This window comes from Populus trichocarpa, chromosome 14, assembly GCF_000002775.5.
Source record: "Populus trichocarpa isolate Nisqually-1 chromosome 14, P.trichocarpa_v4.1, whole genome shotgun sequence".
Lineage (NCBI taxonomy): Eukaryota > Viridiplantae > Streptophyta > Magnoliopsida > Malpighiales > Salicaceae > Populus > Populus trichocarpa.
Genome location: NC_037298.2, coordinates 10143194 through 10158281, shown reverse-complemented (window position 1 = coordinate 10158281; position 15088 = coordinate 10143194). Strand labels below are relative to the sequence as shown.

The window sequence follows — 15088 nt, the reverse complement described above, 5'->3', positions numbered from 1 at the left end:
TAATGAAATATACTCAACTTTATTCCATTTGCATATCATAGCGATTAACAAATCTTGTGTGGGGAAATTGCACTTTCATCCCTCTTTTCTTAACATTCTTTCAATGTGGCTCCTCTACCTTTTTCTTTCTGTCTATCACATCCCTCTATTCTAGATATTTTCTTAATGTTACCCTTTGAATGAGATTCCACCCAATTTCCCAGTGACAAGTAACGTGGGGCTTGACATGTCAGATCTGAATAACACGTGGCATTGTTTTTTAAATTCAATCAGAGCAATTAGTAGAAATTAAGAAAATGAAAGAAAAATTAGTATAAAAAATATAAGCAATAAATCTAATATAGAACAATTAAAAGGAAACTTGCATCCCAAAACAATAATAAAAAAAAAAAAAAGATGAACACATTCATATATGTCCCGCTATCTTAACAAAATGCTACGTAAGGATTTGCATGCATCACGTTCACATGTTTGTGTTACTTGTAATCAAATTGAATCTTCAAGCTATAAAAATCCTTACTTTCCACTTTATCCATTCGTAAAACCCCAATTTAACAATTACCCATTAAAAAATTCCTACAAATAAACACCCACTAATAATCAACTCGATTAAAACCCATATCGTTGCAAACCCGTCATTTACTCATTTGCCAAAAACCATTGTTCTAAACCTTCGACAATGAGAGGTGAGAAGAAGTAATCCTATGGTAGCAGAAATGAGAGCGAGGAAGCTAAATGAAAGAACGATGATGGTGGTCATGATACCAGAGAACGGGAAGAAAGCGAGAAGGCAAGACAATGATGGAGTCATGAGAAAGAAAATGATGAGGCCATTATATTGAATATAAGAGAGAAATTGAAAATAAATTGTTGCAAGAGATCTCATGGTCTAAACAATTGAGAAAATATAACTGAAAAGAAAGAACTGAGAAAGTTTAACTGAAGAGAGGGAGTTTGATAGATTTTGGCCAAAAACATTAATGGTAATATACAGGTAAGAGAATATCACTTTTATTCTCTCTTACTTGCTTCTGTCTTTTTTTTTTAAAAGTGAGTTTTATAAAATAATTATTAGGATATCACTAATGAATTTCTCAACACCATAAAACTCTTTGATTTGGTCATTAATTTTATTTTCTCTCGTCTTTATTTTATTAATTTCTACAACCTTCTCTCATAATTTGTGCTACATACCTTTATATCCATGGACAATACACATACCTTCAAGCCACTAGAGCTATACTCTCTCCCAATGAAATGTATAACGGTGTATGGAGAAGCCTTACTACAGTCGACGCTTACCATTGCCAAAGATACGAAGTTCCCGGTTGGGAAGTAACCCTCCCTTCACCTTTAATACAGAATAAGAGAAGCTTTACTAAGGTTGTGGGCGTGTCTGAACGACATAGATATCTTTTCCAACCACACATCCTTCCACATCCTGTGGGCTGCCAAACTCCCTTTCGAGGAAAAAGCCTACAGAACAGAGACGCTGACCCAGTTGGTGACGGAATATTGGATCAACTGTTAATGGTTTCTTGCTGTAGTCTACAGTCAAACGGGTTACGTCGCCATCAGCAGGACCTGCACCGGATACCAGCATCTCCTCGCTGAAATTTGCAAATGCCAGTGTTCTCACGTGCCCATCAAACTTCCCGCATGAAAGGCGCCATGGAGTGCCTCTGGTGCCAGAAGCTAGGGTCTCACCCAGCCCAGGGGCAATCTCTGCTTCAACAGAGTTCTGGTCACGGTCAGTTGGGCTGAGTGTGTGGAGCACGAATGATAGATCTGGTGAAAGCATTTCTTGCACCAGAACTGCCATTGTGGCATCTTTCTGAGGCACGCCAGCAGCTCTACGGCTTAGAACTGCTCTCCGTGTGTACAATGAAGCCCATACTTGGCTAACAGCATTTGCAAATGCAGTTGGATTTGATGGGCTAACATTGGGAATTGATTCATAAAGACCAGCAGCTGACATTCCAGCCAAGTCCTCAACATTGGCACTTGAGCGTACAATCAGTCTTGCATTGTCTGGAAACATTCGACCTATTCCATCAATGGTGTCTTTTGGGAGCTGCAGGGAAGAGATCAGTTCCTGGAGTTTAAAGCATAGCTTGTCAAGTTCGCCCCCATCCAGCCTAGCTGTTTCTATCTGTTCTAGAAATGACATGAATGTGTCCATAGATTTGCTATGCTCTAGTGCCAATTCCATAGAACCAAAAGGTATAACCATGCTCTTAGGAACTTCAAATGAAGCCAGCACACCTTGGTCACTGGAAACTGCCATTTAAAAAGCAAATCCACAAAAAGTCAGCCTCAGTACAGAAAACATGCAAATCTAACATGCAATAAAGGAGGTCGTCCAATAACTATTTAATTCCTCTAATTAACGAACTTCTTCCAATTGTTAATCCATCTTTTACTCTCAAATGCTGCTCACTTATAATAAAAAAGTTAATGTTGTGTCAAGCATCACATGTACTTTTTGGTGGATCCAGTTGATGCAGCAGCAGTCAAAAAAACATTTTTAGGACTGTTTATTTTGAAAAAAAAAAAAAAAAAACAAGGATAGATGTTCAATTTTTCCTAAAAGTATTTAATTGTATTTTTGTACTTGGGAAGGGAACTCCAATTCCTATTAGAATGATTCCTGGTGCCATTCGGTTTGATTTTAATGTTGTTAAACCTGATGAAAGAACTTCCCAAGGCGATTTGTGACATTCTAAGATCCCAGTGCCCAACGCAGTTATAAAAATCATATGTAAATGTGATGGTTAATAATGAGAATAAAGAAGGCAAGTGGTCGGCAAATTAAAATCCATATAGCAGGATGGAACTTAAAAGTACCACCCCTTCAGAGAAACTTAGCAAAAGGTGAAACACATTTCATTAGCGAAAAGGTAAACCATCTTAACAACCAACCAACATTACCCTTTTTCGAAGCTGCTGTCAAAGAAGCTAAACGACCACAAGCAGCAGCCTTTGCGCCTGATGTTTGTGCATCTGCATCTGCAAGTAGTATAAGACCTCCAGCAGAAACACCCTTGATAAAATTAAATATTTGTCAATTTTGATAAACCACATCTACTATAATCACAGTGCGGTTGAAGAGTTACAATTACATAAAAGTAATAGATAAGTTATTGTACCTTATTGGAGTGAGCTTTAACAGCAGACAAGAATGGATCATGAGGTCCAGGAGGTTCAACTGTTGCTGAACCGTTGCCTGAAAGATCTTCTGGAACGATATCATCTGATGAAGAGAGAGTTAGATTTACGCCAGTCAAGGAAGCTTCCAACCTGCAAACCACAGACATTAAAAACCAAGAAAAGGAAGAGGAAGAGGAAAAGGACGGAAATCAAACACAACCAAATGCTGCATATTTCTAACCATCAAATTCAAAAACATAATGAAGACAAAAGAATTGATTTCATATCATAAGTGTTCAGACAAACTAACCTCACTTTTTTCCCAGTAAGCTTTCGCATATCAGCAACTTTATCATCATCTTCGCATGTCACAAAGACAACCCTCTCCTGCAGAAAACCAATTCCATTAAAGTTCACCTTTATTTATACATATTTCAACAGCCTGTAATGACTTGAGATATTTAGAATTTAGTGAAGGAACTTGCTTGACGAGCCCTAACACCAAGATGAGATAAGTGAGGCAGCTCTTGCAGAAGTATAATTCCCACTATGTTACTGCCAGCAGCTGTTACCTGCAAGATATACTTGTATCGTAAGTGAGAAAGTTCATGAGTACTATGATGAACTAAGACATAAAATATATCGAGATGAGAGACATTTAAACCTCTTCATCTCCATCAGCTTTGTTCACCACAAGAACAATAGGTCCTTCTATTGTCGATGGCAATGATCCAGGCACAATGCTCTCAACCTATAACACAGCAACTGAATGTCATATTGACCAACAATTTTGTAAAGATGTAATGCATAAACATGGATTTATAAATTTAACATCGTTGAGAGCATGTAATACTAAAAGCTTTTGTTGCAATTGATGTGTTTGACCAGGATCTTAGAGGCCAAATTAAGACAACTTCATGGGGAACTATGGCATTTACCAATTTTAAGATCACTGAGCATGAAAACCAAGGGCCATGGTAATTCCAACAGACCAACAAGCAAGGACACACTACAGTTTCTTTTCAAAGTAAAAAAATGAACTAATATTCCAATTAGCCACTACACTAAAGAATCCTTGCACAAACATAGAAGGGAGATGGCTTCAAAAGAATGGTTTTGAGAACACAGGTATGATAGCTGATCCAGTTAGATCAGCAGCTGCAACATTGATTCAGCTGAGATTTACTTGGTTGGAACCAAAATTTCAACCAGCTTGATGAATTTCAGTTAATTGCCCTTTATCACAAATAAGAAAAAGATTTTATTAGAAAGGAAAAACTAAGTTACAACAAGGAGAATGATGCATTCTCCACCCTGAAGATAAATAAATAAATAAAGGAAAGACATATCAGAAGGCCAAGAAAACAACCACACACCCCAAAAGTACCATGCAGGGTACCGATAAAGAGGTCAGGAAACTATCATACACCACAAAAGCTATCTCATAAGCAAGGGTGCTTGAAATTATGAAGTGCTTTCCATCCACAAGCACCATAAAGTGGTAACTCTGACTTGAACCCGGGAATAAACAGCATTATTGTACATGGTCATTCTGGGCTTTTATCTAACTTCTTGTCATTCAGATGAGTAACCATCATTGGCCCAACTCCCGAGAACTATCTTTTTCCCTCTTCTCGTCTTCCTCTTTTACTTTTTTCTTCCAGGGAAATGGAAGAATAGTGACACCAAAAACTAAGGTCGATGCATGAGCACAGAATGAGGCTGCTTATCGGCTCGCTAAACTTCCTTAGTGACATCTCTCAAAATTAAATTTTTTATCTTAAGCAAAAATGATAAAGTTAGGAATCCGCAAATAATTACTAATGCTATTTTATAATATTGGTGTGCTTCCTATTAAAAGCAATTGAAGCAAAAATGATCAAGGGTACCTGTACTAATGTGCCACTAGCAGCTCCAGGAACAAGAATATCCCAACCATGGGAACCAAGGGTACTTCTAACCGCTTTCAAAAGCAGGGTACAAAGTTTTGAAACCTGAAAAATTACCCTACATATGAAATCTACCAGTTAGAAGGTTACAGTATTTCTATAACCAGTAAGATATTCATATGGTTTTGAAATCAGTAGCACAAAGTATTGATAGATTGTGCAAGCCTATCTAGAAGATCACATTCTTTAGGATTACAAAAAATGTCTACATACCCAGCACGAATCTCAGCTTCAGTATACGTCCTTATACTGTTTTCAGGAATTCCAAGTGCTTTTCCAAGCATCTGCAAGGGTCAGGGAATAATTTTAATCACAATTCAGAGTCTATTTATAACTCTAATGTTTTTCCAGTAGTTCATGGATAGCATCCATGAAATAATTTTAGCACTCTAAAGCCATGATTTATTAAGATAGATTGTTTTCAGCAAATCTAGCTCTGCAAATTGTCAGAGTTCATGAGCCCCATCAGGTAAAAAAAAATGCTTTCTATTTTATTTGCTCGTATTTTCCTTTTGACATATGTCAAAGTAATTCATCCACCTTCTAAGTAATTTACAGGGCAGTAATAGACTTTCCAACATTATTCCAATTAATTTCCACTAGCAAAAATACCAATTCTCAAAATATAAGTTAATATGTTTTCCAACGAAAGCGTAATTTTGAAAATGTGTGTTTGTCAAAGTGATACATGATATTTATTAAAAATTAAAAAGTAAAAATAGAAAAGTACAACGGGATGGAGAACAATAGAAGTATTAATCCATCAAGAAACCAGGAATATCAAACAGCAGATGTAGATGTGGTCCTAACAAGGAAAGAAAAAAAAAACAAAAGAAGAAAAGGAGAAAATTAAATCTTATACCTGCACTCTTTCTGGAAATGTTTGAAGAAGAGCTTCAGAATATTCCTCGGTGAGCCTTCTTGCTCTATCAAGAGTAGCTTTAAGCCTTAGTACCCAAATTATCTTCCCATCTTCACTTCCTTTATAATAATAGAAGAAGCCAAGAAAACGAAGTTAACAATAGCACATTCACTGGACGTGAAATGTTTCCAGCACTAGAGAACTAACAAGTACCTTCCTTTTCAAGGAGACCTTTCTCTTTCCAGGCAAGAAGCTCGGCTCCAATAGCTTCACATTCTTCTGGTTTCCAACCAGATAAAGCAAGTTGATGAACACCAACAATCAGCGCACCAAGTGGGTCACTCCAAGAGCTTATATTCTTTGACTCCACATTGTCTGCAAGCCATTTAGCCCCTCCCATAGCTTCAAGTGCATTGAGAAACCTATACGGACCAATAACATCCAACCCGTGCATGAATTCCAAACAGAAAACTAAATCAAATCTTTATAGGCTAAATCAACTCCAGAATGGAAGAAAATTAAGTATATCTATCCATCAGTAAATTAGGTCATTTGAACCACTAACAGTGTTTTCATTTGCAGCTGAAAGATATGACATGCATGAGTGGAATCACTTAAAAGCTCTTTTCACCCAGTAAGACATCAAGATGCCACATCAGAAAATATTGTGGTCATGCTGGTCCCAGGAAAAAATTTCAAATAGCTTTTTCCTTACATCATTTGTGTTATCCTGCAACATAAAAATATATTCTGGCCATGCTTGGTCTCCCAAGGCATAAGACTTTTTTTCTGCAGATTCTTCAAGGCGATTTGGTACAGATCATGGAATCTTTTTTTGAAGTACCAAATGTTGTGAAATACAAGTTAATGTATGGGTTGGTGAGCGTCAAACAAGCAAAAAGCATGGCCAGATGCCATTTATCCAAATATTACAGTTATATGTAAGAATTGACAAAAGGATTTATGTGATCATGTCTAGGACAAAGCAAAAGGCATCTTAAGTAAACTAAGACAGAGTCTTGCATACCTGCTCAGAAGAACAAAAGAATAGTCTTCAAGACCAATCTCACATAGACGCCACTGTAAAGAAACCCAAATATTACAGTTATATGGAAGAATTGACAAAAGGACTTATGAGACAACAAAAAAAAATAAAAAAGGAATCATCAAGGGAAGAACGATAAAACTCCAGCCACTGTTTGCTAATTTCAAGCTCTTGCTAAATGATTGCTGAGCATGAGCTCACCTTTTGACGCATAGCTATTGCAGCATCAGAAGCATCATTCCCGATACCACTTTCAAGACCTTTTACAATTATATCTCTCAGAGCATTCAGGGATTGCATAGTTTTGATCAGTTCAAAAATAGTGCGTGATTTTTCTGCAGAATCCAAATTCTGAAAATACAAACAAGTCTCTCGTAAATTTCTGTGTAAAATTAGAATTAATAAAATTAACCAACAATGTTGAATTAAAACTAGTAGTGCCTTAAACTATCGCATGACTAAGCACCAAGGTTGAATTTATAGAAGTACAAAAGATTTCATCATTAGGGACATAAATTCAAACAGAAAAGATCCTAACATATGTAGCATGACTGTGATTAAATGAATGTACAAAGTACAGGCATAGAGCCAATGAGACAGATTAGGTTAGTAATGAAATGTACTTGTTATCATGTGGCAACTTTATACAATTCATAATAATAAAGGAGAACCAAAATTAAAAGGGGACGATTTACCTTTTTGCAATCCATAAATAATGTAAGAGCCGAACAGCCCCTTTCATCCAAGGATTCTCTAATTGATACAAGTTGTTCAGCAAGACTGCAAAGCCAAAATTTAAAAAGAAAGTTGAATCAACAAAAACTAAACCAGTCAAGAAGTTGATCCATTTAGAAACTAGTTGAAATGAATAAAAATGAAAAAATAAAATAAAATGTTCCTTTCTGATTACAGTGTTTTAGATAAATTTATAAAACAGATTGTGGAAAAACCCCTAGTTCTATAAAAAACCTCAACAAATGACAACTGGTTTATCACATGCAGAGAAGTTCTCCTCATAAGTCATACCACATTCCATAAAAATGATCCATGGTAGATAGCATGAATATGGACAAGATGATGGGCAAGAAAAAGGAGTTAATATAAATTGCTGAGCCAAAACAATGTTCTTTATCCCTTATTTTCCTCCTCTTGAATGGTTGCTTAGAACCGAGGACCTATCGACAATGTTAGGATAATCAGAGGTTTAAGAGTCATAACCCGACCTTCCTGCATTGAAGAAATCTTTGAGTTCATGATGGAATATTTTGAATTGTTCAACAAATGCTTCACTATATTCCCCAGGGTTCTTCGTAATTCTTGCGAGCATTGCTTCAGTAGCAACTAAATCTTCAGGGCCAGCATTGCGATGAAGTTTGTTTTGTATTGTATGTTTGATTTCTTGCTGGATGTGAACAAAAAAAAGAAGAAAAAAAGAAATCAACACCAGTTATTTGATTACAGCAAAGATTACTTACCAAGTGCTATGTGATGTATCATATAACCTTAAGGTCATGAGGAATGTCGCCCCGATGAGCAATATCTCTAATCCGAGTAAGAGGAACAGATGCTGTGAATTCTGCCTTGAATGATGGCAAACAGGGATGGATTTTTCGAATAACAAGCACTTCCTGAACATTAAATTCAAAACTTGTAATTAAAGAAAAGTAAGAACTTTTTAACAGGTCAAACGCGATAGATACACATGAATAAACCACCAAAAACCAGTAACATATAAGATGAAAGTGCAGAACATGAAATACACCACAAAAAACCATTAACTTAAAAGATGAAAGTGCAGATAAAGTTCGCATTTGATTGTGAAAGATTTTGATGGTCATGTTATCATTGAATATATGAAATGAGACAACACCCAAGTTCAAGCATAAGCCAGTTTGCACCAGCCCTGCCAGTCCTCCGTTCCACCACCTCCCCATTTCTTTTGCTTGATAATTTGTGTTGTCTTCAGTTTCAGCAAAATTACCAATGCTAGCAACAGAAATATACATCATTATATTAATCAGACATTAAGGGCGTTAACTTCAACTATTTTGCTACCGTGAGCTCCCATTGTAAGAAAAAACATAAATTATACCATCCAAAACATAACCCATTGTAAGAAAACACATAAATTATACCATCCAAAACATAAAACAGAACCGCAGGTCACTGGCATACAGGGACCACTGCTCAATCCTTCCAAGTCAATAGGTACTGAGAGATAGACAAACCAATTGCACTGTCATCAAAAGCACTCTGAAAACCAATTCAGGATGGCCAATAACGCAAGTCAGGAATCCTAAATTTAGGCAGAACTTTCACAATATATTTGCCTGGACACCTCTATTTTCTGCTTAGATTGGTATTAGGATTTTGTTTTTGTGAGAGGTTTATGTTTCTGAGTTTGTAATTGCTTCACTGCCTACATGAAATGTCACTCTTAAATATTTAAAAAACAGGTAATATCGATTGATCCACTAAAGTTGAGTTTGAGAATATGATTCTCTTTTCATTTTTTGCTTCTTTGCTTGTTCTACATCAGTAGTCTTAAATGGATAAAGAAAATGCTACTTTGTTGTTGATATTTAACTTTACTTTACAATAAACAAAATGCAATCAGATCAGTGCAATCCTTGTGAGGTAAGGGGGAAAAAAGATGAAATGCTGTCAAATTTTGATACATCTGAACCATGAAAAAAAGAATGATACGCTACCTGGGCTGAAGTATCTCTCCTTGAAGACACCTGTTCTAATTCCTGGAATATAAGCCTGGAAATTTCAGCATGCCGATTTGGCCGGTGATGACCTCCATCTTCAAAGCAAGGAACTTGCCCTGTGTTTATCCACTGCATAAGAGAAAGATCTAAGGAAAGCATGGATGGAAACAAACTTCCAAAGAGTAAAAGATTCTAAGGTTATAAAGCAATACCTTCAAATAGATAGCAGAGTATATTAGAGCCTCCAACCGGTCCTTACTCTGAAGACTTCCAACTAGTAGCTCACACACAACTTCAAGCTGTTAATGAAAAATCAATGAGGTGTTAATAGACATAAAGGAGTCTTTGACTTAGCTCATAAATCATGAATTACAGGCTTATACAATGAAATAATTGTTTCTGAATTTACATACATTCACACATACGGTGACATAAAGTAGCCATGACTCTGTATTAACTAGATGTATTCAGATGATGACAAAAAGAAGCATCTAAGTGAGCAAACCACGGAAGACAATAACAATTACACACTGAACAACCAATGTCAATATGCCTCAGTCAAATGGTATGCAGGATGAGTTGTCACAATCCTGCCATTTCAGTTGCTGCTTCAATCTAGAGCAAGTGCAAGAAGCATGAGTCATAGACTATAGGGTCCATTGTTAGAATAATTATCTGTTTTCTAATGTTCAGTTTTTGACCATGAAATTTGCAATGCTTAAAACTTGTACCGAATTACCTGTACCATGGGTGCATGATTTCACTAAAACCAACCACTCCATCTCATACATTGATGCACAAAAACTTTAAAGGAAGTTCATGGTTAATTATTTCAAGACTAGGGTTGTAGAACATGGTGAGTTAGGGACTTAGACATTGAAAACAGATGGGAAAGTATGACAAATTGAATTAAAACAGAATAAAACTACTAGCCTCACAATAACAGATTTAAGGAATCACTCCTTTAATAACAAGGAAAGCATCACACATAACATAATAAGCAAAATGCTGCACTATTCTCCACTGGAAGTGAAAAACTACAAAGCTTGTTTGTAATGCTGGAGTTATTTGCTAAGCATCCTAACGGCACTTGGATTTTCTAATTAAATATAGATCTAAATTGGAAAAATATAAACTAAACCCTCCTACTGGAATTCCCAGCAATTTGTATAATGACAGAACTTCCCTTGATGCTAATAACTTGAATGTAGCCTCCTCTGGAGCTCAAAACAGCCTGGAAAACTTCAACCAACTCCCACAAAGAATCATCTAAGCTTTTATCTCATAGAATTAAAGCTCGGGGCTTGAACATTTGTCTCCTATTCATAGCTTAAATATATGTCCAAATTCAAAGCTAAATTCTTATGCTGCATCATACATCAAATACAAATATTCTGTTCTGAATAGCGTGGACAGTATGTGTATATGGATATTTTGCATTCAGATACCATGAGCACACATCACTAGAACAATCTACATTATTTGCATGATTTCCAGCACATAACCAAAAGATAGAGAGAGAGGATTTATTTGTGCACTAAAGATGTTTTTCTTACTCACGGCAGGACATGGAAAATATTCTTAAATATATTTTCTGTTCTCCGTCTCAATCTGTGTCTCGCTTTCCTTACAATCTCCAGAATTCTACAAATCGCATAATCAGCTATGCCATTGACTAATATACATATGCTGGCAAGCTGATCTTACATACATGCATAGAAAGCTATGTGTATATATATATATATATATATATATATATATATATATATATATATATATATATATATATATAAAATAAAATAAAAACAGTAATCGCAAATTATTTATAATTATATAACAATTTCAATTCTGTATTTATCATCTAGAGGTTGATAAAAATATTGGTTTGGATGGTTGTTGAAAAATTTCCACGAAATCCAAATTTGACAACACACATTTTAACATCAATACCTTTCTCCGCCAATTCCTTGCATTCAAGTCACCTTCAACTAACTTTAAAACCGAGCCCTGAAGACCAGACGTGTCCCATCTTCTTTCACTTCCCCTGTTCCCATGGTCATTCGATCGCATGAAAGAGGCAGCCTTCCCTTGCCACTGCCCAACAAAAGGACTTGTTCCCGCCTCCAAAGTGATATCAGCACCAGCAGAACCATTCTCGCCAACGTCCTCCGCTTCCTCTCCATTCTGCTCTAGCTCCAAAGGCGAAAAATTGATAGCCTCCCCAGTCGCACCCCATCGACAAACAATCGCAAAACTCCCTTCTCTGGGAAGCTTCAAAGCCCGGTTATCCCCACTTTCCCACACCAAACTATTGTCCTTGCTCGCAATAGCAAACTTAAACTCAACAACCTCACCCCCTTTCAGCTCCAACTTACAAACCCATCCATTCTCCGTCCATTTCATCGGAACCTTCTTCTTCCAAGAGCCCATTTCTTTACTTGACCCCACAATCACAATATTCTCACCAAATTCAACTTGGTGATCTATCCTCACATTCAACATGCTCTTCTTCGTTGCCCTCTCTTCTTCTCTGCCAAACTTAAACCCATCAGAACAAGAAACATGACAAGGAAAATAAAAGAATAGAATTATCTCGTCAACCAAACAAAAGCCAAATAATGATGATCATAAGAATAAGAATACCTGGTTTGAGTAGAGGAAACAGCACAAACGATTCTTCCGCGAATCGGAATCGAAATCCTTGGATTGAAGAACGTGGTGGTCGCGCACAGTCCCGGTGGTCGTGCAAGTTTATGATGAGAATGAGAGTGATGGAATTGGTTTCTTCTAGTTGGAGTAGGAGTGACAAAATGCAATAGACGCAGAGAATCCATTTCCCAGCTTCAGATCAGAGAAGCAAGTCTTGTTATCAGCGAGTGAAGTTCGAGTAGTAATAGTTTCAAGGTCTGTTTCGCATTAGCTTCTGTCTCTGTTTTAGATATTTTTAAAAATTTATTTTAGTAAATTTTAATAGGTTGGTATAAAGAATACTATTTTAATATAAATATCTAGAATTTTATTTTTTTTAATGAACATATCTAGCTTTTGTGTGAAGTTGAAGGCTTTGATGTGCCACGTGCGCTTGCAGTCTTCAAATCCATTTATAAGATATTATTACTATTATGATTAAAGATTTCTTTTTCCGTTTCTATTTTCTTCAGCCAATTAATATTTATTTTTTGCAGTGAAAATAGAAATCATGATGATGGAATATAAATATACAGTAATGTTCATCTTTTATTTGTGAAAAATAAATAAATAAAAAGTTATTTATAGATATTGTGAGGGGATCAGTGCAGATCTGGTACATTTCGTACTAAAGAAGTCAGTGTAAAAGAATTAATTGTACTTCCCTAGGTTTGGCGGTGGATCTGAGGAGGAGGAGGTTTTATAGCGTAACGATAAACCGCTGCTACAAACACGCTAGGAGACACCTGTTAAAAAATTTAATCTCACGATTATATATATATATATATATATATATATATATATATATTAAAATAATTCAAATTCCATATTGAAAAAATATTTTTTTCTTATGAACATAGAGTATTTACTATAACTAAAATTGATCAATGTTTCACTGTAGCGCGAGCTACTGTACACTGTTAATGCTTTCACCATGAATTGCACTGTAGCGGGCCTGTGAGTGCTTTCACTATGAACTGCACTGTTTGGTGGGGGTAGCAGAAATTACTGTGCATTGTGAGTACTTTCACTGTGGATTTTACTGTTATGCACTGCAACAGCCATGTGAGTGCTTTTCACTGTGGACTGTGAGTGATTTTCACTATAGATTGCACTATTTGGTAGGGGCATATGGTGAGGCTGTGACCTGCAGAACCCAAGCGTCAGGCTTGAGGTGCGCCCACTGGGGCTGTGGACACCTGCCGCGTGGCTGCCAGGCTTGGGCGCTGGGCAAGCCACGCTCGCTGGCCGCGCCCCATGCTGCAGCCACCTAGCGCTCTGTCTGCCCAGCCTTGGGCGCTTGGGTTGTCTGCCTGTATGCTGGGTAGACCAAGCGCACACGTGGCGCTTGGGCTGACTGCCAGTGTGTTGGGCAGACCAAGCGCACACGTGGCCCTTGAGCGAATTACTGTGTGATAAATATTATTATTTGTATTATAATTAATATAATAATTAATAAATTTAAAAGAAAATATTATTATTAATATTGAAAACATATTATTATTTATATTCTAAATTTTTATGATATTGTTTTATAAAAATAAAAAGTGAACCCACGGCGTAATATTATTAAAAACATTCAACAATTATAAGTATTAATATAAAAAATATTATAATTTGTGTTGTAAATATTATTATTTTTCTTATAATAGAAAGTATTCATATAAAAAAATATTATTATTTATGTTATAAATATTATTATTTTTCTTATAATTCATAATTCAACGTATTCATATCAAAGATATTAATATTTGTATTATAATATTATTATTTTTATAATAATTCAAAGTTTTGATATAAAAAAATATTATTATTTGTGTTCTAAATATTCTTGGAATTAAAATAGTATTATTTGTGTTATGAATATTATTATTTTTACTATAATCAAAAGTATTGATATTTAAAATATTATCTTTTGTGTTGTAAATATTATTATTTATAATTAATATTATTAATAAAATAATTACTAAATTAGAAAAAAATTATTCTTAATATTAAAAAACAACCATAGATTTGATTTGAAAGGTAAAATTAAAAATTATTATCATTATCATCATTAATAAATTTTAAATTTTTTTTACTACTATTAAAGAAAAACCAATCGGGGACACGTGGCGCTTGGGCTGCTGCCTGTGTGTTGGCAGACCCTAGCGCACACGTGGGGCTTGGGCTGATGCATGGGGGCTTGGCACACCCCTGCGCACACATGGCGCTTGGGCTGCGCCAAGACCCAACTATCATTGGGTCTTGCAGCTGCAGAACCCAAAATAGTCTTAGGTCATTGGTTGTGCAGGACCGAAACTAGCCATGGGTCCTGCCAGCGTCAAGACCCAAATTTTTTATGAAAATAAAAGGTGAGCCCGCGGCGTAGCGCGGACCATCTAATTATTATATACTAAAGGGCTTGAAATTCTTCATTAAAAAAATAAAACATTCTTCTAGTATTCATATAATTAACTTTAAAAAGAGTTAATAATCAACTAAACAATATAAAAAAAAATCTCTAACTAAAAAAGACACATTTAAATAAAATAATCTATAAGCTTTACTAGGTTGACCAGGTTTCACCATTTATTTACTCTTATTAATCTTTCATCTTATCTGAATCAATTCAACTATTAAATCAGCTAGATTTCAAGTTAACCTTATGGGCTGGTTGGAATTTAATATCTATGACGCA

General features: G+C 35.8%; 1 protein-coding gene across 1 annotated transcript; it reads right to left on the bottom strand.

Annotated features, from left to right (window-relative positions):
• Positions 1 to 1090: 1090 nt before the first annotated feature.
• Positions 1091 to 12643, bottom strand: LOC7496305 (phosphoglucan, water dikinase, chloroplastic). The gene is made up of 19 exons (XM_024585119.2): positions 12364 to 12643; positions 11671 to 12250; positions 9933 to 10019; positions 9718 to 9849; positions 8509 to 8634; positions 8230 to 8408; positions 7702 to 7786; positions 7208 to 7357; positions 6989 to 7041; positions 6175 to 6383; positions 5962 to 6080; positions 5313 to 5383; positions 5040 to 5157; positions 3815 to 3901; positions 3636 to 3722; positions 3461 to 3537; positions 3150 to 3300; positions 2932 to 3043; positions 1091 to 2280 (listed from the first exon to the last, which is right to left on the bottom strand). Exons 1-19 carry the CDS (start codon positions 12552 to 12554, stop codon positions 1379 to 1381), a joined length of 3516 nt encoding a protein of 1171 aa, XP_024440887.2. The 5' UTR covers positions 12555 to 12643; the 3' UTR covers positions 1091 to 1378.
• Between the last annotated feature and the right edge of the window lie 2445 nt (positions 12644 to 15088).